This window comes from Nothobranchius furzeri, chromosome 6 (genome assembly GCF_043380555.1).
Source record: "Nothobranchius furzeri strain GRZ-AD chromosome 6, NfurGRZ-RIMD1, whole genome shotgun sequence".
NCBI lineage: Eukaryota > Metazoa > Chordata > Actinopteri > Cyprinodontiformes > Nothobranchiidae > Nothobranchius > Nothobranchius furzeri.
In genome coordinates, this window is record NC_091746.1 from 48981734 (window position 1) to 49006462 (window position 24729).

Consider the following 24729-nt stretch of genomic DNA (forward strand, 5'->3'; position numbering starts at 1 on the left):
AGCAAATTGCATCAAGTCACTGACTAGTGTCAGTGACTATACAGCAATCCTCATACTAAGCAAGCATGCAGCGACAGTGGAGAGGAAAACTCCCTTTTAACAGGAAGAAACCTCCAGAGAATCCTGGCTCAGTATAAGCAGCCATCCTCCACGACTCACTGGGGATCGAGAAGACAGAGCAGGCAGACAAAGACACACACACACACACACACACAAGTAATGTGTCTATAGTTATATTGTGATGTCTTAGTAAATATTGTATTTGGTGAAAGATAAACTTTATTGTATTTATCCTAGTGGATCTATAATTAAGCGGATAAACTAGTATTAGCACATCAAAAGTCAATGAAAACAAAAAGTTATTATCAGGAGAGAGAGAATGTATTAGTGGTTAGCAGCAGTGTGCTAGTCGATGGCCCCCTCCATGAAGCCACCACAGCTCAGCAGAACATCATTGTAGCTTCTTCTGGGGAGAAAAACACTTACAGAGAAAACAATACAAAAAGTAAAGGAGATGGACCGTGTCCACTTTTCACTCTGTCCGGGTGTCCGGACTGGGGGTTCTTGTGAAAATATCCGGCTTTTCATCCAGGAGCAGGGATCGAATTATGGGGGAGCTGTACATCCTACACATCCAGGGGAGCCGGAAAAAGGTTTTCTACCTATATTACATAATTTGTGGAATCTTTTGAGCAGAGAGCACCGACAGCAGCACAGCGCTGATCGTTGTTGCGCAGCGATCCAGGCTGCTGCTTCCAGCACTCCAGGCAGCTGCTTCCAGCGCACGGTCCATTCTCAAAGTGGCACAACCAAAAAACTATAATTAACACACGATCGTTCATGTCCGCACATGTTCTCTACTTTCTGTCTTATCTGTGCCTGAAGCGGTCTGCTACTGCGGAGCTCATCACCTGTGCTGTGGTGATTTCACCTCACTGACGCAGCATTGAAACGCGCTCTGCGCTTTGCGTTCAGGAGGTCCCTTTGATCTGCTCAAAAGTAACTGATGAGGTGAAAAAGTAAGAATCCAGGCAGCAGATTTTCTGGAGAGTTTAGAGGAGATGCAGGAAGATGAGAGACACAGGACAGGAAAATAGTTCAATAAAAACAAGAAACCAAAACAAAGTGTTGAAAAGTAAAATGTAGGTAGATTTATCTCCACTACGTGTTTCTACCTGTATAAAACAATAAGTTACACACATGTCATATTTATACATCTGATACAGTTCAGATCACCTTCAACACTCAGTCACACACCCAGGGCCGTTTCAAGACATTTTGGGGGCCAAGACATATTCAGAATTTTCTAGTTGTGTATAAAATGTGTACATTGTGCCTCTCTAGTTCTTAATAAAGGTTAAATAGTTTTGAATTTAGTCATGTCACATACCAGTGATTGTGTTGTTTTTTCTGTGTGTGTGTGTGTGGGGGGGGGGGGGGGGGCACCACGAAGACTTTGTGCTTAGGGCACCAAAATAGCTAGCAACGGCCCTGTCCGCAACATCAAGTGCAACATTGAATATGTGAGCATCTAAACACTAATGATCTGTTGAAGGAACTTCAGTCAGGTTTTGGACAGTATCACAGCACTGAAACTGCATAAGTAAAAGTTACAATAATAGTACATTTTATTTGAAGCACCTTTCTAAAAACTCAAGTAAAAGGAAATAAAAACATTCACACAAGCTTAACATCAATAAATTAGTAGTCAAATTAAAACCATGAAACACGTTTTAAAAAAAGACTATCTTGAACAGGTGAATTTTGAGTTTAGTCGTGAAATGGTGATGGGTAGTGGCGTCCTGAGTTCAGCTGGTAATGAATTCCACAGGGAGGGGGCAGATCTGCTGAATGCACGACTTTGCATGGTGACAAGTGTCGCGTCAAGGCTGGACTACACATATTAAATGATCAATAAGATGTGATGTTCCATATAAATATGAAATATCAATCTGATTGGTCTTTGATCAATCAGATTGATATTCAATCAATCAGAATACTTTAGTTTCTTTGACTTATTCAGGGAACAAACACACTTCATATTAATCCAGACAGTGTCAAGAATATGGTTATACAAATTACTTTAATTCTATTTTCTAAACTAAATGGTTGTACATGACAAAGTATGAATGAAATGAAGGTTGTGCAGATAACAGATGATGAATGAAATGATGGAATGGAAGCTAGATGTTTTATCAAAACCTGGTAAGTATCTGAGAGAAATTGTGAAGTCTGGGTTGTAAAATTGATTTGGCTGTATGGTTTGATAAGCTAGAGATTTGTTTCTAAAACCATGACGCAATCGTGCAGTGTCTACGCACCCATTGTGTGTTGCCCATTGGCGGTCCAAGCGAAAGTGGCCCGAGTGGTGAGGTTCACCGGACGTCGAGACCACAGGAACCCAAAGAGGTGCAGTTCCCTTTGAATTCAGATTTCTAGTCCAGCCATTAGGTGCAACCAGGGTCTGCAGGTAAGAATGTCTGTCTGAGGTGTTGGGTGGCTCTTACAAGAGCCGTTGTGTCTGAAATCACTCGCAAGCGTTGCAGAGAGGCTTTGGCCTTGGGTTCATCAGACTGGATAGTCTCTAAATGCATGGTCATCCAATTGGTCTCATCGAGTGAATGGCAAAGACTGACTAGATCAGGAAGTGATTCCTGTTTTTATCAGCTTTGTTTATAAATTTGGCAAATCAGAATTTGACATGTTTAAAAGGCCTTACCAAAATACCTCAGTAGTCACATCTTCCCTCAGATCCTCAGAGAGGTTAACTCTCAGTGTGAAGTGGAAATGTTTTTTACCCATTAATGTGAAGTGAATGCTAAAACCTTAATATTAATCTTATGATGTATGAGTATAGATTAACTTGTTAAATCAACAAATACTGATCTGGTGTGGTTTAAGATCTGAAATTAATCATTGCAGGAAAAATATTAATTTTAACATCATCAATTATTGCACAGATTATTCAAACCTTTTGAGATTCAACAAGAGATGATTATGACACTTATGCAACTATCACGTTTTAAAAAGTCATTTATGATTCAAGTAAGATGAACTTTATTCAGAGTGAGAGTGCAGAAGGTCTGTCTTCTGCATGACTTTGGTTCCAGCCAAGATAAGGAGAGCACTTATTATAGCTAACTTATTTGGTTGCAAGTCGTAGATCCTTGCGTTTCTTGGTTGGAGTCCAGACAGATGTTATGCATCCCTGGATGTGTGACGCAGTTTGAGTCTGCAAATTAAAAGTTAATTTCTGGTCATTTTTTATGTGAATACTTGACCTTTGGGTATGCTACACAAGACAAGCAGGAGGAATGTGCAGGTTGATGGAAACTGACGATCCTAGCAAGCGGGAAGTTGTAGAAACTTGTATGACCTGTGAGAGATATGAGGGGGCAGGGTTGTGAGTGGCCTTATATGTCCGACAGGGACTGAGGCGACACTACGGACTGATTGGCCGACTGAAAAGTATGCCCCACATCCGATTGGTGAGTAGAATCAGCCAGCAGGGAGTACCTGCATGCGCGATTCATTTTCATGCCAAATGCTGTTAAGTAAACATCTCTGTCTGTGGCATGAAGCTGCCGCTCAGTAGGAATGGAAAGCGAGAGAGAGAACTGTGCATGTGTGTCCCTGTCCTCCGCGCAAAGGAGCTCTCGCCCCAGCAAGCCGGGAGACAGCTGCTCAGTGGAAGGAGAAAGCAGACACACAGCAAATTAATAATGTGGTTCAGAGTCGCTAAAATCAACACAACTCACCCGTCTTTATCAAATTGAGACTTAAATGCCGCCCACGGGCTCAGGGATTTCTGCATTCCTGAAAAGTCCTACGAAACTACAGGTCCTTCTCAAAAAATTAACATATTGTGATAAAGTTCATTATTTTCTGTAATACTGATAAACATTAGACTTTCACATGTTTTAGATTCATTACACACAACTGAAGTAGTTCAAGCCTTGTATTGTTTCTAATATTGATGATTTTGGCAAACAGCTCATGAAAACCCAAAATTCCTATCTCAAAAAATTAGCATATCATGAAAAGGTTCTCTAAATGAGTTATTAACCTAATCATCTGAATCAACTAATTAACTCTAAAAGATTCCTGAGGCTTTTAAAAACTCCCAGCCTGGTTCATTACTCAAAACCGCAATCATGGGTAAGACTGTCAACCTGACTGCTGTCCAGAAGGCCATCATTGACACCCTCAAGCAAGAGGGTAAGACACAGAAAGAAATTTCTGAAAGAATAGGCTGTTCCCAGAGTGCTGTATCAAGGCACCTCAGTGGGAAGTCTGAGGGAAGGAAAAAGTGTGGCAGAAAACGCTGCACAACGAGAAGAAGTGACCAGACCCTGAGGGAGAAGGACCGGTTCCAGACCTTGGGGACCTGCGGAAGCAGTGGACTGAGTCTGGAGTATCACATCAAATCAAATCAACTTTATTTATATAGCACTTTTCATACAAAAAAATGCAACTCAAAGTGCTTTACAGATTAAAATGGCCCCATAGATCCCATATTCCCATCCCAGCCCCCCTCCCCAAGTATAAAACAATTAACAATTACGGTTCCCCTCCTGCACCCAACTTCCAAAGTGGACATACAATCACCCGCACACTCGTCCATGCACACACACACACACACACACACACACACACACACACACACACACACACACACACACACACACACACACGCATGTGAACACCAAAGGAAAAAATAGGCTGAGTTCAGATGGGTCAAGTAATGAACGAGACATCATCAGCGGAGCCATCTGCCCTGACAGTAACAGATCCACGGCAGCAGCCAAGACACCGGCCCATGACGCCCAGTGGCGGAGGGCAGAAACCCCCACCAGTGCCCGGGCACTACCCGAGGAGCGCCCCGGCCGCCGCCGCCGTTGAGTAGAAACATCCAAAGCCACCGTGTACAGGCGTGTGCAGGAAATGGACTACAGGTGCTGCATTCCCCAGGTCAAGCCACTTTTGAACCAGAAACAGCGGCAGAAGTGCCGGACCTGGGCTACAGAGAAGCAGCACGGGACTGTTACTCAGTGGTCCAAAGTACTTTTTTCGGATGAAAGCAAATTTTGTATGTCATTTGGAAATCAAGGTGCCAGAGTCTGGAGGAAGACTGGGCAGAGGGAAATGCCAAAATGCCTGAAGTCCAGTGTCAAGTACCCACAGTCAGTGATGGTCTGGGGTGCCATGTCAGCTGCTGGTGTTGGTCCACTGTGTTTTATCAAGGGCAGGGTCAATGCAGCTAGCTATCAGGAGATTTTGGAGCACTTCATGCTTCCATCTGCTGAAAAGCTTTATGGAGATGAAGATTTCATTTTTCAGCATGACGTGGCACCTGCTCACAGTGTCAAAACCACTGGTAAATGGTTTACTGACCATAGTATTACTGTGCTCAACTGGCCTGCCAACTCTCCTGACCTGAACCCCATAGAGAATCTGTGGGATATTGTGAAGAGAAAGTTGGGAGACACAAGACTCAACACGCTGGATGAGCTTAAAGGCCATTTTTCATGTTCTTTAAAATGGCAACAATGCATAATCTAATGTAAAAAAGCTACTTTGGTTATACTCCCAGGTTTCCATACAACTTGCAGGTGTTTAGAAATACTAAAAAGAAGGGATGAGAGCAAGCGCCCCCAAAAAACGTGTGGTTTTAGAGTCATGTGACGTGCCCACTGCCCGGAGGCAGGCAGGGCAGGGCAGGGCAGGGCAGGGCAGGGCAGGGCAGGGCAGGGCAGGGCAGGGCAGGGCAGGGCAGGGCAGGGCAGGGCAGGATGGATGGATGGATGGATGGATGGATGGATGGATGGATGGATGGATGGATGGATGGATGGATGGATGGATGGATGGATGGATGGATGGATGGATGGATGGATGGATGGATGGATGGATGGATGGATGGATGGATGGATGGATGGATGGATGGATGGATGGATGGATGGATGGATGGATGGATGGATGGATGGATGGATACTGTAGATAGATGATAAGCTTCCAGTTCGTTTCAGAGAGAACAATATCTGATGGCCTCACTGAAGCCGTCAAATAGCGTTTCCCCCTGCATGTGGTCAAGTGGGTCTGAGGCGGCGGTCACGTGGGTCTGATGCTCATTAATTATACAGAATTTTAGGCTTTTAATACACTTAAACAGAAGAGTGAGAAAAAATGCACCCCCCTCAGAGTTGTCATGAGTGTAAACTAGATCATTTAAACCAAAAACATGTTTTGGTACCAGGCTGTAAACATGTTTATTTCTGCTGTGAAATTGGTATTTTTAACACATGAGTCAATGAGGATTTGGTCACTTCTGACACCAGCCCCCAGCGGATGAGGGTGGAACTGCAATTTATTTCACTTCCGCCTTTGCTTTTTGACCCGCATGTGGTATCGTGTCAGACCCGTGCCGCAACCCGTGCACGCGCATTGGGTCCACAGCGCGCGTGTGAACGGGACTCGCGAGCGAAAATATACATGGCAGCGCGCGCGTGAACGGGACTCGCGAGCGAAAATATACATGGCGAGAGGTCATTTGTGCACTGAGAGGGAGCAAACTGTGTCTGTGAGCGCACAAGGATGTGCACAAGTGACAAACCTGCGTGCGCGCGTTGTCAACGAGCACACGGCAGAGGAAAACGTGCGCGCGCGGCAGCCTCTGTGCACGCTCAGCAGCCTCTCTGCGCGCTCGGTTTCTGACTCCTGCTCACTCGGCTGTAAGGGCTTTTGGCACTCTGGAGGCGTGGCCTGTGGCAGATCTTCTCTGTCCTCTGATTGGTTAGTTCACCCCGCACTTTACCCTCTATCTATATAAAAAAGTCTGCCATTCAGTAGTTGCCTGGCATAGCTCAGCTGGGAGAGCGGGTGACTTTCGCCTTGGAGGATCTAGGTTCGAGTCCGGGCAAGGAAAATGTAGTAGATGTCATGTTAATTTTTCTTAATTTCAGGTATTTTACAGTTGTGACCGTTCAACTGTCATTAAACGTCCGAATGTTTGCTGGGCAGTGTTTTAAAAAGTGCACATAAGCTAGATGGTTTTAACCATATAAAATTACATTTTTTGTGATACTGGAAAAATACATACTGGAATAAAACTACTGGTTGAAAACTTTATGACTGTGGTTGTACAATATATGACTCACTAATACACTGCAAACTCCCTTAGAGTGGGGCTTCGAGAGAGAGAGAGAGAGAGAGAGAGAGAGAGAGAGAGAGAGAGAGAGAGAGAGAGAGAGAGAGAGAGAGAGAGAGAGAGAGAGAGAGAGAGAGAGAGAGAGAGAGAGAGAGAGAGAATTGCTTATTTTTTTCAGTATTTAATTGACAAATTATCCTTTCAAATAATTAATTGATGAGTTACATAATTGTCCATTTAGAATTGTTGAATGGACTGAGTAAAGTTTGGTGCACTTTATATATTTCAAAACATGTTTTTTTATGATGCATATAAATAATTTAAATGTTAATTTAATTAAATATTTCTATTTTTTCATTACCTCACCCTTGTTTTGACAAAAACGGAACCTTGCTGGATAATATCATGGAGAAACTATTTGTTCACAGTACATGGCTCAGTGAGGATCTGTGTAAAGGAGGAGATACTCAGAAATCTGTCTGCAGATTGTTACAACCCAGACTGGAAGTGGTGGGCTGTAATAAGAAAGGAGACCAAACAGAGGAGTGGGGGTTCAACAACTGATTTATTTAACAAAAGTAAGGATTTACTAAAGCAAGTTAGTGAATGGCCAGTGAGGACTCTCCACCACACAGGAGAGACCCAGTGAAAGCAGAAAAACAGTAGGCTTTGTAGGCAGCACCACACCCTGAGCCCAGGTGCCTCCAAGGCTGCTTAACGAGCTGCCTACAACAGAAGAAAAACACAATTAAACACAAATGAAAACCCATTGAGACGGTGGGGGCATCACAACACGTTCAGGACTACCCAAACACCAGTAATTCTTGACTGCACTGATCTGCTTTAGTAAATCCTTACTTTGGTTAAATAAATCAGTTGTTGAACCCCCACTCCTCTGTTTGGTCTCCTTTCTTATTACAGCCCACCAATTCCAGTCTGGGTTGTAACAATCTGCAGACAGATTTCTGAGCATCTCCTCCTTTGGTATACAGATCCTCACTGAGCCAAGTATTGTGAACAAATAGTTTCTCTGTGATATTATCCAGCAAGGTCTTGTTTTTGTCAAACAAGGGTGAGGTAATGAAAAAATAGAAATATTTCAATAAATTAACATTAAAATTATTTATATACATAATAAAAAAAACATGTTTTGAAATATATAAAGTGCACCAAACTTGACTCAGTCCATTCAACAATTCTAAATGGACAATTATGTAACTCATCAATTAATTATTTGAAAGGATAATTTGTCAATTAAATGCTGAAAAAAATAAACAATACATTAATGAGGCAAGAACTTTTTAAACTTGAACATACCTACACCCACAAGTCTATTTTTACCTGGTTAAAACCATCTAGCTTATGTGCACTTTTTAAAACACTGCCCAGCAAACATTCGGACATTTAATGACAGTTGAACGGTCACAACTGTAAAATAATATCACAGGAATTAGGAAAGAATAATATGACATCAACTCTATGTTACCTGGCCAGACTCGAACCTGGATCCTCTAGAGTGAGAGTCACCCACTCTCCCAGCTGAGCTATGCCAGCAACCGCTAAATTCAAGATTTTTTTATATACATAGCTAGAGAGTAAAGTGCGGGGTAAACTAACCAATCAGAGGATAGGGAAGATCTGCCACAGGCCACGCCTCCAGAGTGCCAAAACTCCTCACAGCCGAGCGAGCGGAATTAGAAACCGAGCGCGCAGAGGCTGCCGAGCGCGCAGAGAGGCTGACGCGCGCACGTTTTCCTCTGCCGTGTGCTCGTTGGCAACGCGCGCACGCAGGTTTGTCACTTGTGCACATCCTTGTGCGCTCACAGACACAGTTTGCTCCCTCTCAGTGCACAAATGACCACTCGCCATGTATATTTTCGCTCGCGAGTCCCGTTCACGCGCGCGCTGCCATGTATATTTTCGCTCGCGAGTCCCGTTCACACGCGCGCTGTGGACCCAATGCGCGTGCACAGGTTGTGGCACGCTTTAAACGCCATACCATAACACCTCAGCGGTGCCACAGGCTGATTGCATCCATGCCACGCCACATTGAAGCAGTCATTTCTGCAAAAGGATTCCCGACCAAGTATTGAGTGCATAACTGAACATAATTTTTGAAGCTTGACTTTTTTTGTATTAAAACACTTTTCTTTTATTGGTCGGATGAAATATGCTAATTTTTTTAGATAGGAATTTTGGGTTTTCATGAGCTGCCAAAATCATCATTAGAAACAATAAAAGGCTTGAACTACTTCAGTTGTGTGTAATTAATCTAATATATATGAAAGTCTAATGTTTATCAGTACATTACAGAAAATAATGAACTTTATCACAATATGCTAATTTTTTTGAGAAGGACCTGTATATGTTAACACTACACCACCCGTTTAAGACTGAACCGATGCAAAAGCGTGAGGTGCAATACTGAGCCAGGATTCTCTGGAGGTTTCCTCTCCACTGTCGCTAAATGCTTGCTTAGTGTAAAGTCACTGACACTAGTGACTTGATGCAATTTTCTGGGTTCCTTATATAGGAAACTTTTTTCTGATTGGTTTAATGAACTGAATTGTATTGGAATGTTTACTTTGTGAAGTGCCTTGAGACGACTCTTGTCGTGATTTGACGCGATGTAAATAAACTTGAATTGAACATCAACACATGTTGCAACTAAACTATTTTTTAGCACTTTTGAGTTGCACCAAATGACTAAACTGTTTTAAATTTGAAATTTTAGCTTGTTTATTATATTGTTAAAAATAATTTATCTGATACTTCAAATGATTTATAGGATTTTGATTTATTTGGTGGGTTAATAGATCTAAACATGAAATTTAAAAGATATTTCTTTGATTTAGGCATGTTACAGGTTTTACTGTGATACCAGACATGCATTGCTTTCAATGTCAGCCTATTGGAGAAGCTTCACTCCTGCTGGGTGATTTCAAACATGAATCAATTCAGAAAGCAAAACAGCAATACCAGCTGCAAAGTTGCAATAAAGAACAGTCATTTGCAATGATTTTTAATGAAAGATCTAAAACAGTTGGACTTTTTTACATTGCATGGATTAATACAAAATAAATAGACAGCTTTGGCATTATCAGTCACTTATCAGACAGTCTTTCAGGGTCACTGATTATTGCATTATTCCTAGTTTATTTTACAAACAGCAGCAAAATCTGGTTTTTGTGATGTTTATAGTGAGATAAAACAAAATCGGTAAATGAAAACAAAAAATGATTTATTGCAAAGAGTTGAAGCTTTGGAGAGTTTTTTCAGAAATATTTGTCAAATTTCAATATATTAGAATTGATTTGTGACTAAAAACTACAGTAATAGTTGTAATTGCACTAACGGCAAAAATAACCACATCAGATATTAATACTCGAGGTAAAACTGGAACCCTTGTCTGATCCATTTCAACATTGTTTTTTCTATTTTATGGTTGAACACACTAAAAAAATATGAAACAAAAAGATTTAGTAGAAAATAATATTGCAATGCATTCATAGGACCCAACAAATGTAGCTTAAAACACGTTCAACATCTGTTGATTGTGCAATCATGACAAAAGCACATTTCCAACATTTTCTCCTTGAATCTTGGTCAATGGTTAATTATTTACATTTTTTTTTTAGTTTGTGCAAAAACAAAATAGGAAAAAAAACACATTGGGGTGTTATGGTAATGTTTTGGCATTTGTGTGTTTAGATGGTACAAGTATTGCACAAATATCTATATGAATTAAAACTTTACAAAGGAGGCACCACTACCCCAGAATTAACCACGGGTTTTCTCCTTTGGGTTCTTACAGCTCTGCTTTATCTTCAGATCTATACCAAAACAATGAAGCACAAACCTTAGTCCAAACCTGTAAATGTTTAAATGGCTTAAGTTGTGCAGAATGCAAGAACAAAACAAAAAAGGCAGATTAAACATTCAGTTATAAAACACTTAATAAAAAAAATTAAAAACCATGTAACCCCATTTTCCATCAGTTTAGCAGAGTTACTGGATTTAGATCTTGTTCCCAGTTTGAGGGTGAGGGTTCTGGTTAGGAATGCCTGCCAGCTCATCCGGTCAGATGGCTTACCAGTCCAGAGTGCAGAGCCTGTTTCAGGACATCAGATCGGTGCAGCGTGGGCATGTACAGCGTGGGAGGAGGCACTCCGGTGTAACTGGAAGGTGGGAAGCCTTGAGTGGGGATGGGAGAGGGGGCCATGTTCAACGGTGAAGGACTCTGCTCATAGTACTGACCATCACACTCCTCATCTAGTGGCAAGGCCAGACGCTTTCCCTTCTGCCTCCGGTTGCAGAACCAAACGCGCACCACCTGGCACGAATAGCATTAGTTTACAGAAAAATCCAACATTATCACCCGCCAGAGGGGTACAAACCAGATTATTCTGCCCTTACGTCTCTTTCCAGGCCCAGGTCATCAGAGATTTGAGTGATTTCCAGCGTGTTTGGCTTGGGACACTTGATGAAGTACGCCTCCAGGGCAGAACGCACCGCTCCCTCCAAACTGGTCCTCCGCTTCCTCTTCCTGGTGTCGACAAATACTCGCTCAATCTTGTACATCTAATAAAAACAAAAGCATTTCAGTGAAATCCATAAAACCATAAAACTGCTGTGATCACTGAACAAATCTAGGTTTCACCACTAGATGGCGCATTGAGTGAGCAGATGGCCCTGCATCATGTAGGCTCAGCAGGATGTTTAACTACTGTAGGCTTGAAAAGACCAGTTCCATCACGTTTGGGGCTCTTTTGTTGTCTTGTAAACTAGCTGGCAGATGTTGGACTTACTTCCTGGGGATTATCTGAAGTCTCTGCCTCATCCAGCCACCTCTGGAGAAGGGGCTTCAGCTTACACATGTTCTTAAAGCTCAGCTGTAAAGCCTCAAAGCGACAAATGGTTGTCTGGCTGAACATCTTACCTAAACAAACAAAAACACCAGGAACAGGTATCAGTTTCAGAAAGTCCCAAACGTTTAGGATTGGTAGCACAACTAAAAATCCTCACTGCCCTAATTGGGAATCAGAGAATTGGGATGATTTGAGCATTTCAACAAAACCAGCATCAACACAGGATCTTACCATAGAGGTTACCCAGAGCCAGACCAACATCTGCTTGAGTGAAACCCAAAGTGATCCGTTTGTGTTTCAGCTCCTTGGCAAACTGTTCCAGCTCTTCAGTGGAAAGGCTCTCCTGACAACCACAAGCATTCATTATTTACACCTCACTCAGTAATTGCAATTGAAATGTTGACTTGGTGCATCTCGGTGACCAACCTCCTCTGAGTCGCTGCACCCCCCGCTGGAGGAGCCGCTGCTGCGCGTGATGGGGGCCTGATTCAGAGGTTGGGCCGTGGCAGCAGCCTGGGCTGAACTAACGTTGGTAAAAAACGCATTGCCTTGGATGCCGTTGCACGGGGGTGAGGGGGACATGGAGGGGGACGATGTCGACGGTGCTGGAGGGTGTTGGTTGCTGGTACCTGCGGGGTTGAAGTGAGTGATCCCGGGCCAGAAGGACGGGTTCCAGGCTGCGGGGTAGAAGACACCGTGGGGCATCCCGGTGGAGACCGATGGACCCTGGTACTGCTCAATCTTGATGTCCGTTGAGTACTCGTTCTTCTCTGTCTTAACTTGAGGTAGCTTGATTTGATCCCGGGTCTCGGCTATGGGGGGGCTCAGGTTTGTGGGCTGGGTGGCCGCGCTTACCCCGGGTACCTGTCCGGTGTACTCGGGCGCAGCGAAGGGATACCAATGCTTTGGTTGTCCGAAGTCTCCAGCCTGCAGATCGGAAGGCCTGTAGTCGCTGGTGACGGGAGGAAACGGAAGAAAGGTCTGCGCCGATGCGGGTGTGATGGCCCCATAAGCTGGTTTGTTGTAAAACAAGCTCGGATCTGGAAAAACGCCAGGAGGAAGCTGGAACGATGAGTTACCAAAACTTTCCTGAGTACAGGTGTTGGATCGGCTGTAATCATAGGGCCGAGTCTGGTACTCGGGACTCTGCGATCTTTCAGACATCGTTCCAAGGATGCAAAGCCCAAGAGGCAACGCGGTTTCCAAAAAATAATAAAATACAACTTCATGCGCTTTAAAAGTTCAAATCAGATCCCCAAAAACGACGGAAGGCGCAAAATGTGCCAAGAATGAGGCCTCGGTTGCTGTTCTAGAGCCAGACAGCCTCCACTAAGGCCTTCTCCATGAAACCCAGCTCACCTTCAAGCCCAAATGTCCACCCTCTCTCCTGGCTCCGCAGGTTTTCCCAATCACAACTGCGGCTGGTGGAGGTCGCCCTTGCTCTGCGCTCATTGGTCGACGCAGACAATTACGCACAGCTGATGGTAAAGTCCGGGAATGACCTTGATTCTTCTCGCACCGAGGGGCGTGTTTTCAGGGAACCTTACTTTGGTGTTATAAATTTCGAAATCGTCCATCAACACATTAATAATTCAAATGCAACTCAGAGAAAATAAAAATATTTACATGTGTCAGTGGCACGGGTCTCCTCCGCCACATGTATCACCTTAAATTCATGCATGACTTGCAACGCTGCGTTGGTTTAAATTATTCCTTCTTAAGGAAATTACTTTGAGATTTAAGTGTTGGTGTTACCCCGGTTTGGTCTGAATCCGTCCATTAAAAAGATGAGATTGTGGAGCTAATCTAGAGCAGTGATTAACAGCGCGATTAATCACCTTTAACAGATAAAAACACTCAAATAGGAGATTTAGGTGCATTTTAGAATTCATTTTAAAATTGAAAATAAAGTTTTACTTTACCAAGAATTTGGTGTAGTGAACTACACCAAATTCTTGCTTTGCAAAGTTTAAATAATACATTTGTTTAGTCTGGCTTGCCAGGCTAAAGTTTTACATGAAAAAGCTTACATTTCAAATGAAAAGTTACATTTTCGGTTCATTGTGACTTTTATTTCCTGGAATCGTTTTTGACTATTTTATTTCCTGTCAGAAAAATATTTACTTTTGAGATTAACTTTTGTGTCAACATTCTAAATAAAGCTGTGTGTGTGTGTGTGTGTGTGTGTGTGTGTGTGTGTGTGTGTGTGTGTGTGTGTGTTAGATGTAATTTTGCTATTTTATTAACATTTTGTAGCACTGATTATTCATTTTCCCTTCAGAACGAGTCGTTTAAAAAAAGGCTCGTAGATTACGTGTTTGTGTATCCTGGATTTATTTCATTAGTAATGGAAGAATGTGGCATTCAGGTGATCACCCCCCATCTGAGGCCATTCACAGGCCTCGACGGTTCCGAGCAATGATGCAGATGCGCTCCAACCCCCCCAGCGCGAATCGATGGCCGCAGATTGCGGCAGGAAGACGCACTGCGGGAAGGGAGGGGGGGTGCCATTGTAGGACGTGGCCCCGGGGCACCCCGTGGATTTCAGATCCCGAGTTGCGATGGTCGACCATTAGCTCCTTTTCACATTAGAACAATACGTCTCGAGCCTTTGATTCCGCCCCGCTCCGACCACCTCCCCCTGCCATCCGAAACAAACACCAGGCAGGAGTTTCGCTCTGCTCCTACCTTGGCATTCAGGCGCGTTTGGCCTAAAGGTCCCAAAACTGGTCTGAGAACCAAGATGTCTGCAGGTGCGAAAACCCAAGACTGTCTGGAATGTCTCCTGATGAGAGAATCAACTCTCCACGATTTTCTTGCTGTTTTTGGTCAAGCAGGATTGTTTGACTGGTAAACAACTGGATTAGCAATTCCCTACAAGTTAATGGGTGTGGGGAAAAAAGCAAAATACACTAAAACACAGTCCACCCTTTGGTCAGTAGATCAGAGGACCTGGAGGAGACCAATGAGCCAACAATAAGGGGCTTAGGAGACATCAAACTCCATCCTTACAAGCATTGTCCTGGGCCATGGACTTGGGAGAATGATTGTCATGCAAAAGGACAAACAGCAAGATATACTTCAGGCTGGGCTTGAGAAAGGGACAACAGCTCTGAGGGAGTCCAAAAGAAAAGGTGAGAGGGGGAGGGGGGAGTGGAGTAGCTTAATACAGTAAGGATGAGATGTTTGGGGGGGGGGGGGGGGGGTTGTTGAAAAACCCCTACAGATGTCTCAGATCTCTTTAGGTGACCTTTGCAGTGGTCTTCTTGCCTGCACTGATCCAAAAGCAGAGAAGTGGAGAAAGTAGTTGGAAGTTTGATGTTAGACTAAACTGAGACAAGTTTCTTTTTCTCTCAGTTCTGTGCAGTGAGGGACTTTTCTCACGTTTCATAAAGCTTTGAGGCCCTTGGCTTGTGTGAATGAGTCACCACAAACGTATAAAGGTTCCCTTACTCATTCACGCAAGTAAGATCTTTTCCAAAAATCACTCAGTGTAGAGACGGAATGTGCCAGATGATCCAAAATCTCATCAAAAATGGGATTTTTGTACACATTTATAGCCCACTACTTCCTGTTTTTGTCCGATCTGATAAAATACCAACACTGCTTTCTTAATTCCATCCCTCCTGTAGAGCAGCACAGTCGTCCCCACAAACAAGTCTGATGGCTTTTTGATTTTCCCTCCTAACGATCCTGCCTTTGACACCCACCTTCAGAGCCCCCCCGCCCACCCAGGTTTTCATCCGAGGGCCAGCGGCCAGCCGGCTGCCTACGGTCCACCAGCACAAAGGCTTTTAAATGGCCCTTGGCATGTGGCTCAATGGGGACGAGATCCCCTCCCCAACACACAATCAAAACCTCACTAACAAACACCTGTAGAAGTTATTTTTCTGGTTTGGGGTAAGTCATATGAGATTGAAGGTATCACTGCTTAAGTTCTACACAAAAACAGAGATGGAAGTAAAAGCTTGAGATGGAGAGAACAAGGTGAAAGCAAAAGGGAATGCATGCTGGTTACTTTCAGTTTGTCTATTTCAGTAAAACTTAATGACAAATAAATGCACAAAAAATAACCTCAACAGAATTTAGCAACTAATGAGGCAAATGTAAAAATGAAAACGAAAAGCATTACATTTCTGTGGATTTGTAAAGGTAAAATGATGTCAGTTGTTGTCAAGCAAAATTAAATTTCATACATTTGTTTAAAAAATTCCACTTGAATTTTTATTAAAATGTGGTGATTTGCTCCTGGGTCTCCCGGGTCTGGCTGTATTTTTCAACAACTGGTTATCTTTTAATTCATTTCCAACAAGATTTCAATGGATGTTTCCATAGCTTAATGGTACAAACTACACACTGTCACTTAAACAGCTAAATCTAACAGCTGAAATGTCTCCACAGCCAAATTGCATTGCTGTAGTACTTTAATTTTAAAATAACTGGGGATTTTACACTGAAACCATGTGTGATTTCCTGTCTTGCCCAATGTTAACTGCAGAATTTGGTGTGTCCCTGAAGTGGCTCACAGCAGAAATAGAACCCGATTCTACTTTTAGTGGCATGGCACTTCTGGGATGCGTCTGAAAATTGCAGTCGTAGCTGGTTTGAAACACTACATAGACTATAATGGATTCTATTTGAAGCAGCGACATCCCGCGCCGCTGATCCTTTCAGTATGAAATAGGCTTTAGTGTACACAGGAGTGATTCATCACTAAATTAAACCAATCAGCTGTGTTCACAATCTATAACATGCAGGAAACGTGCTGGAAGCAGACTGCAGCACCAGGTATGTCCGCTCAATTTTTTCCAAGTCCAACAGACCGGACCGGCAGCTATAAGACTGCAAATGTGATATTCTGGGCTTAGTGGCCTTTCATTAACCCTGTAAAAGGTCATTTTAGCACACAATGGTTCAAGAAAATGATTTAAAAATATGAAATAGTTGCAAAGTATCCCTTTAATATTTAGTTTTGAAACCAGATGTGATAGCATATTCCACAATACATATTTATAAGTTTAGCTTCTGTACCAGAATACATACTGTTGATATAATATGAAGAAATACACTAAAAGGAACAGACAAAAAATTATTTCTGAATTTTACGTGTGGTAAAAAGTTTTAATCCCAATCTTTAGTCTGCATGTACAAATAACTATAAAAAGTGAACAGCATCACTCTTTGTATGTACATTCTGCAGCACAAGGTTAGTCTGGGATATATGGGCTGGGTTGGGGGTGTAATAGCTTCAGTTCAATTTCATTCAAGTGCCCATTTTTTTACGTCATGAATCTCCTGCAGCAACAGGATGCAGATTTATGCATCAAAGCTTTGCCACGACTCAAACACAATACATTCCACCCATGCAACACACAGTTTAATACTTCATTTGATAGATTTATTCTGTATAATCCTAAATTCTTCATGTGCACCCTACATGGAAAAGAAATTAGCAACACCAGCGTTATAACAGATTGCTAACTTATGTCGTGTTTTTACAGAGGTACTGAAAAGATCTTGCAGCCGCTCTCTAGTAACTGTCACAACGGAATAAAAAATACTTTCTCAAGCGTGTTACTGAGCCACATGAGAAAATAACAGACAGTATCTACGGTGTTTGTGTCAGAGTGGTCATAGATTATCTGGTCCTGTATGATGTTCTTTGGAAATAGCTGCGAAAAAACACAACAATGTAGTAAGGATAGAAGAGAATAATTAACCAGAAATCAAACATTTAAACCAGACAAACACCAACAGACTTAAATTAATAGTTAAAATACAGTGTTGATCTAAAACAAGGACAGGAAGTATGTTAACAGGAAACCCGTCACACGTTTGAAGCATTAAAAAGCCATAAAGCGGCAGATATGGACACGGAAACAATCATTTAATAATATCTTTCTCCATTTACCATGCAGGCAGACGTAAAGTAAGAGCTTCCTTCCAGAGAAATGCTGTGTACATTTACATGTGTGTTTGCATTTGTAAAGCGTTTTGCATTCACTTGAGATTCCCCTGATGATCAAGGTTTGAGTCATCGAACAGAGGGTTCTTCACCTCCATTTCACCGGTCTGAAAAGGCAAAGCATGAAAAAACACATCAGTTAGTAAAGAAAAAGGGTCAGAGGGTGTTTTGTGTAATTTGATGTGTGTACAACTACCCACCGGGGCGAGTCCGGGGCACTCGTACACCGTAAAGCCTCCTCCCACATCTTCCTCATCTGATGTGACCTCGCTGTCAACCACTTTTTGCTCAGGTTTGTGACTGATAGAGAAAAAGGGCCAAAACATCAAGTAGATTTACTTGAAAGTGGAAAAAAGGTAAAGGTGTAGAGATATGAGGAGGAGGAAGGAAATTAGACAAAAAGGTGACCTACTTTCTCATAGAGCACATCTGTTGCTTTTGATGTTGAAAGTGATACATCTGAGCACTATGAGCCAGAGTCTTGTCTCCCATCTGGAGAGAAAACAGATTAGGGTGTGAACGATGTGTAAAACTGAAACATAGTTTCACGGCAACACTCTTCTACATCGCAGAATAAGTGTGAATAAGAAAGGCAGTGCTCACCGGTGCACTATTGGCTGTGGCTGCAGGAGCTGCTGGCTTTTTGAAATCCACCTTCTCAGCTAGACGCGATTCTCTCTTTAACCTGTAGGGGGAGTTATGAACATCCTCTGTAATACTTAAGATATTACAAGCCATTTTTTATTTCATAAATATGTGACAGGATTTATTCATAAGTCTGAAAGTAGTCCAGTTTTAAGTAGTCTGTTAGTCTGTGTGGGGGGGTGTCCCGTCTTTAATCCAAGAAACTGTTGGTGTGAGTTCTACAGTATCTAGATCAGCTTCGACTCCACTGCTGATTTACCAGTCTGTTTTGTGCTGAGTTTCTGCAGAGTGATGTCATGCTTGAAGTCATGATTTTAGTGACCATACTAGTTTCTCCAACAAGCTTGGCGAGGCAGAAAGCATTTAGTCTACACGTGTACTGCTAGAAGCAGTTCAGTGGCCTAGTGGCCCTGGGACCGGGAGATCGGGGTTCAAATCCCGACCGGGTCCTACCAAAGACTTGAAAAATAGGATCCAACAACTCTCTGCTTGACACTCCCCTCTTGGGGGGTTAAACCACCAAATACCTGAGCACGGCCGTGTCTGCAGCTCACCGCTCCCCACGGGGAGAGGTCAAATGTGGAAGACAAATTTCACCACACACCAGTGTGTGTGGCAACTGATAGGTCTTTAATTTAATACACACCGCTTGTATGCAAAAAATGTCAGGAGTAAACTTTTCTTAAACATATCGGCCAGAGGCAAAATTCCTTTGAATGGCATGTGTAAAGAAGTAAAACCTCAGATGAAAAAGGTTTTTGGATTTTCACGGCTGGAAAAACAGAAACTAACTTCCGGTCTAAGCTCTGGGCAGCTGGTGACGTTTCACATGGAGATCTTCTGAAACAGCTGTAGTAAAAAAAAAAAAAAAACAACACCGGTGTTTCTGCTTTAGCGTTATAGCAGAGAACAATGTGTCATCAGTCAGATGTAGCTTCTGAAGCCTCTGGTAGTCGGTCAGATTTGTTTTTTTGCTGGGATACGGCGACAAGAACAGATATTGGACTACTGGATTAGTTCAATCGAACTCCGACCCCGCTAGCTGGATATCACTTCCGGAGGTGCAGACATGTTTTGGACCGTTTGACTCAAAAGACCCGCGACCCAATTTAGATACTGGGGGAGGATTCTGTTCATCTTCAGAACCAAAATCGGTACAGTTTGTTTACTATTATATTTTGTTTATCATTTCTGTGCTCCACCGGGAGCTCTAAGCTGACACGTTCTCAGCTGCTATTAGCTCCACCATCTGTCTCAATATAATTCAATAATCTACAGATAAATAAAATAATGTGCTGCCAGTTTTACCACTCCATGTGTATGTTGATATAACTCCGGAAAATATTTAACCGATAATTTTCCAGATTAAATATTCCTGATGCTGGAGTAACTCACTAGCTCATCTCGTTGTTTGCACTAATCCAGGATGTCACGGAGGTTCTACCGGTCCCAGGAGGACCTACTGTTGACATATGGAGATCCTCTTTAGATCATATCTGTGCGTGTCATAGCTTTCCGTAATGACTTGTTTTTTCCTTACCGGAGCAAACACGGTTAGCAGTTTTGCTGCAGTCATGCTAACGGGACTCGTCTGGAGTCCAGAAGTACCGGTGCGGTTCTAGATGGATTTAAAGATGTAGGTTAATATTTTAGATCAGACCTATGTTATTTAAAAATGTGTGTAGGACATGGACACATGGCTCAGGCCTTTTGCTGAAGCTGTAGCTGTAATAATTGAGAGCCCGAAAGCAAACAAAATACAGTTATTCATAATCCTAGCAACAGCAGCTACCTTGTTTACATGTTGGAGTGACGTATGCGGAACACAGTTCTTCACTGTCTGGAGGAGAGGATTTTGATTTTCTGTAATGATTTATGACTAAATTCCTTAACAAAATGAAAAACCAAACCCAGTTCATATTTATATAGATGGTAAAGCGTAGTTATACTGAGTTTATACAATTTTAATGCAGAGTCTGGCCAATACCTTTAAATTATATTACATGATCTCTGTACAGTTTGACTGGATGTCACTTTAATTCCTCTTACTTTTTAAATAATAGAAAATCCAAGCAAACCTTTTAAATGAATTTAAAGATATAAACTTTATTTTGTGAGAAAAATCAAGACATTTGAGACTTTTAAAGGATCAATGGATGCCCTGTTATAGACTTCTGCTTTTGTTTCTTTGTGCTAATAAGAAAACTAATTTAATTGTCCGACAAACCCAAAATGCAAATTTCAAACTTTTTTATTCATTAAGATAAAAAGAAATCTGGCTCTACGTGAAAATATAACTGACTCCTAAGCCTATTATGTGGCTATTTCACTCTTGGTGGGGGCAACTGTTATCAAGCCTTTGTGATAACAAGTATCTCACATCGTTGTAGAAGAATTTTCTTCTAGTTTGTTTACAGTGTTTTAACTCAGCCACATTGGAAGGTTTTCCAACATGAATAGGGTCATGTTTAAGGTCAAAGGTCAGACATTCAACCTCAGGGTTTTCTGCTAGAGTGCAGAATTCATGGTTCCATCAGTTACAACAACTGGTCCTGAAGCAGCAAAGCAAGCCCTGGACCATCACACTACCACCACCATGTTTGGTAGTTAGTGTGTTGTTGTGTTTCCTAAATGCAGTGTTAGTTTTACACCAGATGTAATGAGACAAACACCTTCCAGATAATTACAATCATGAACTCTGACCTTAAAGGTGTGGGACACTCGTTAAATCAAAACATTTGCAGTGGTCGCTAGTACAAAATGATGTTTTGTAAAAAAAAAAAAAAAAAAGGTAAATGGCCTGTATTTGTGTAGCTCCTTCTTAGGGTTCTACAACCCCCCAAGGCACTTCACAGCACAATCCATCAATCATTCATTCACACGCTGGTGGGGATGAGCTACAATGTAGCCACAGCTGCCCTGGGGCGCACTGATGAAGAGGCTACCGAACACTGGTGCCACCGGTCCCTCCGACCACCACCAGCAGGCAAGGTGGACAGCATTCTCTGGTCGGAGCCAGGATCGAACCTGCAACCTTCTGATTACTTGACAACCTGAGCTACTGCAGTCTCTGTAAAGCCGGGCGTACACTGTGCGACTTTTTCCACTCGTAGCACTCAGCTTCAGCTCAAACTGTACGACTTCCTCGCAGGGCAGATCTCACGAGTCATGCGCTCACACTGTACAACCCAGTTCTCGGATGCAACCTGACTGCTCACACTGTACGTCTGGTAGCAACACGTCGGCCCTAAAAATATGCTAAAAATAGCAGTTTTTACTCAACACGTCAGACTTTTTTGTCTTGTTATGCCTGTTGTCCTTCGGGAGCGCTGCAGGAGGACACACAGGGATTTATGGGGGTTGGATGAGGAAAACGAAATAAAGAAAGTAAATCTGTGTTTAGTGATCAGTTTAATTTGACACGAACACAGCAAACACGCTTTCTTGACAATCTTTGTGAGTAAAAAACATATAGAAATTAAAACGAACAATGTGTGTTATTAGGGAAATAGCAGGCGAGCGGTGTTGATGCAGGATTGCGCATGCGCCGTGAGCGGTTCTGATACATTTTGGGTTGCAGCTGCTCGCAGCGCCGCTTCAATAGTGCAATACCCTCACGAGGGACGAGCAAAATATTAAACACGCCAGAAGTCCGTGCGAGCTCACGATTGCTGATCGGTAGCTGGTCACGTGGTGTTAATCGCCTCTCGTAACCCCCTGTACACTACACGACCGCTCGGCGCAAAACTCGCCCCGATCTTGTGGATTCTCGCACGAGTGGAAAATCGGCTCAAAAAAGTGAAAAAGTCGCACAGTGTACGCCCGGCTTAAGTCGTAAGTTGTACTCTGGGGGAAAAAAGAGATCAGGTGCAAGTGTTTCAGGAACTAGCAGAATGCCACATAAGAAAGGGTCTTCAGAAGGCAGGATTATTATCGCCTCTGATTGCAACTCTACCACTGACTCAATTTGCTCTGCAACATTTATGTTTTATCTCCACAGTAACACTAGCCTGAAGGGGAGCTGTCATGTGGTAGAGTTGTTAATTGTAATGGTTAGCTTGTAGCAGCCATGACATGGTTTCCTGGACGCTAAACTAGCAACAGCCTTCCCCATTACGAGCCAAGATGGGTGAGTCCATGAATGTTAAGCGACAGTGTGACGTAGATCTGTCGAGCTTTTGAAATCCTAGAGATTCACCGTCTATTTTCTATCAGAAGCTAATGCAAGAGATAGATGTAGGAGACGGTTTAAATGTTCAGCTTGTATGAAAAACTCAAGTGACTGATTAGAATCAGAAATCATTAAAAAATGGGTTTTCAGTGTTCCACACATTTAATCCTAACCAAGTGAGGCCTGCAGTGCTTTAGACAATATTCTGCTTCTTTTCATTTTATTGACTTGTTATTGAACCTAGTTACATCAGGGTATGATGTGTTGTTTTTAGAGATGTTGAGTGATTTTTTAATTCATGGTAGTAATCACGACTGGGTGTAGCTGGTTAAACTGAACTAAGCTTTCCAAATAATTGAGTAAACTACAGGTAATCCCAAATTCGCCAAAGGGAAAAGTACTTTTCTTTCCTTTCCAAGTCTTTTTTTTTTGTGTTCATACTTACTTGACGTAACAGACAGTAGCCAGGATCACAACTGCAGAGCCCACCACAACACACAACGAGACCATAACTACAAATTGATTTAAAAACAACAAGAGAAACAGAATGTTAGGAGCAAAACCACAAGATCACAGATAAACCAGCTTTTCCGTTGTTCCCTTAAAAGCTCCTTTGACAAGTTTTAATGAGTGGACATGAATTCATACTCACTGACAATGATGTCGCCATTGTCTGGGGTGGGTACACCTATAGGACCAGCTCGGCCATCAGCTTCTGTGATCCTGGACTGGGAGGTCGGTGTGTTAGGGGCAGGACTTGGAGCTGCAGTGGTGCTACGCAGGATCCCACCTAAGAGTCTGTTCTGTGATCTCGGTTTGGAAGCAAATGTCTTGGTGTCTTTAAAAACAGTTTGGAAGGAAATGGAAGCTGAAGGGACACAAGAGTCTACATTAAAGTCATTACTAATGAAAAAAATGTATCTGAGAGTGAAAACTAGAAATTGCAAGAAAATATATCTATAAGCGCAGAAAAAATGTATTACTTGACTGTTACTGTTTAAAAGTCATTGTGTTAATATATGTCATAATAGATTACTTACCAGATTGTTTTGGTTCGGTGTGTGTTGATTTTGTTCGTGACACTTGCTGTTTTTCTATGACAGAGTGAAGGAAATCAATTTCTTCATCCAGGTCAGTGAAGGTTGTCATTTTGTCTAAAGAAGAAACAACAGAACGTGAATAAACAACATTTATTTTCCTCTTAAGCTGTTGACTGAAATGAAAAGCTGGTTTGGGGACTCTAGAGTTGACCCACTTCAGACTCAGATTCGCAGTGGGAAAGTACAGTTGTGTTAAAACAGAGGGAAAAGCAAAAGAAAAACTATAAAATGAAAAACAAATAAACAAATGAAAAAATAGAGGAAGTGGAAAAACCCTGGCCCTTCTTTAAAAAAACACAACAAATTAGAACGAAAGAAGGCAGAACTTGGTGCTTCTGTCACAATAAAAGGTGACACACAATAAGTAACAGCCTCCTGTGTCACTAAAAGATGATTCGTTGTGGCAAGCCCTGAGACGTCTACACACCTAACGCCCAAGTAACGCAGTTTAAAATCGATAATATAAATGTAATTAATACACTGGTGATGTTTGGGAATTATGAGTATTTAATTTTTTTTCCTTGTGGGTATTAACTGTTGGATTTGTAGAAATGTAAGGCTAAAATATGGGTAAATCAATATGGAATGGTTTAAACCAGATATAATGCATTTAAGACACTGGAACTGTTATTATTGGTTTATTCCATTTGGATAAATATTTAAGACAACAGTGATTAGTTTGGATTATGCACTTTGAAGTCAGATGAAATGTTATTGTTAGGTTACTTGTTGGTGCAGATTTAGGTTGTAAACTGGTTGCATTTTTCTATTTAATCTAATTGAAGCACTCTTATGGGTTAAAAGGCATTACTTGTTTAAGTGGTGTTCATTTTCTT

General features: G+C 42.2%; 2 protein-coding genes across 3 annotated transcripts in view; both read right to left on the bottom strand.

Annotated features, from left to right (window-relative positions):
• Window positions 1-10150: 10150 nt before the first annotated feature.
• On the bottom strand, window positions 10151-13666 carry pou5f3 (POU domain, class 5, transcription factor 3). Its single transcript, XM_015977294.3, has 5 exons — window positions 12439-13666; window positions 12244-12355; window positions 11953-12083; window positions 11561-11725; window positions 10151-11477 (listed from the first exon to the last, which is right to left on the bottom strand). Exons 1-5 carry the CDS (start codon window positions 13174-13176, stop codon window positions 11217-11219), a joined length of 1407 nt encoding a protein of 468 aa, XP_015832780.3. The 5' UTR covers window positions 13177-13666; the 3' UTR covers window positions 10151-11216.
• A 3287-nt stretch (window positions 13667-16953) lies between these two features.
• npdc1a (neural proliferation, differentiation and control, 1a) overlaps window positions 16954-24729 on the bottom strand; it is a 36739-nt gene continuing 28963 nt past the window's right edge. For both annotated transcript variants that reach the window (XM_015977311.3, XM_015977307.3), the window contains 7 exons: window positions 23834-23947; window positions 23446-23661; window positions 23239-23305; window positions 18581-18662; window positions 18390-18469; window positions 18178-18277; window positions 16954-18084 (listed from right to left, as the gene is read on the bottom strand). In XM_015977311.3, the coding sequence (XP_015832797.3) occupies window positions 18013-18084; window positions 18178-18277; window positions 18390-18469; window positions 18581-18662; window positions 23239-23305; window positions 23446-23661; window positions 23834-23947 (731 nt within the window). In that variant the 3' untranslated portion in view covers window positions 16954-18012. The remainder of the gene's footprint in view (window positions 18085-18177; window positions 18278-18389; window positions 18470-18580; window positions 18663-23238; window positions 23306-23445; window positions 23662-23833; window positions 23948-24729) is intronic.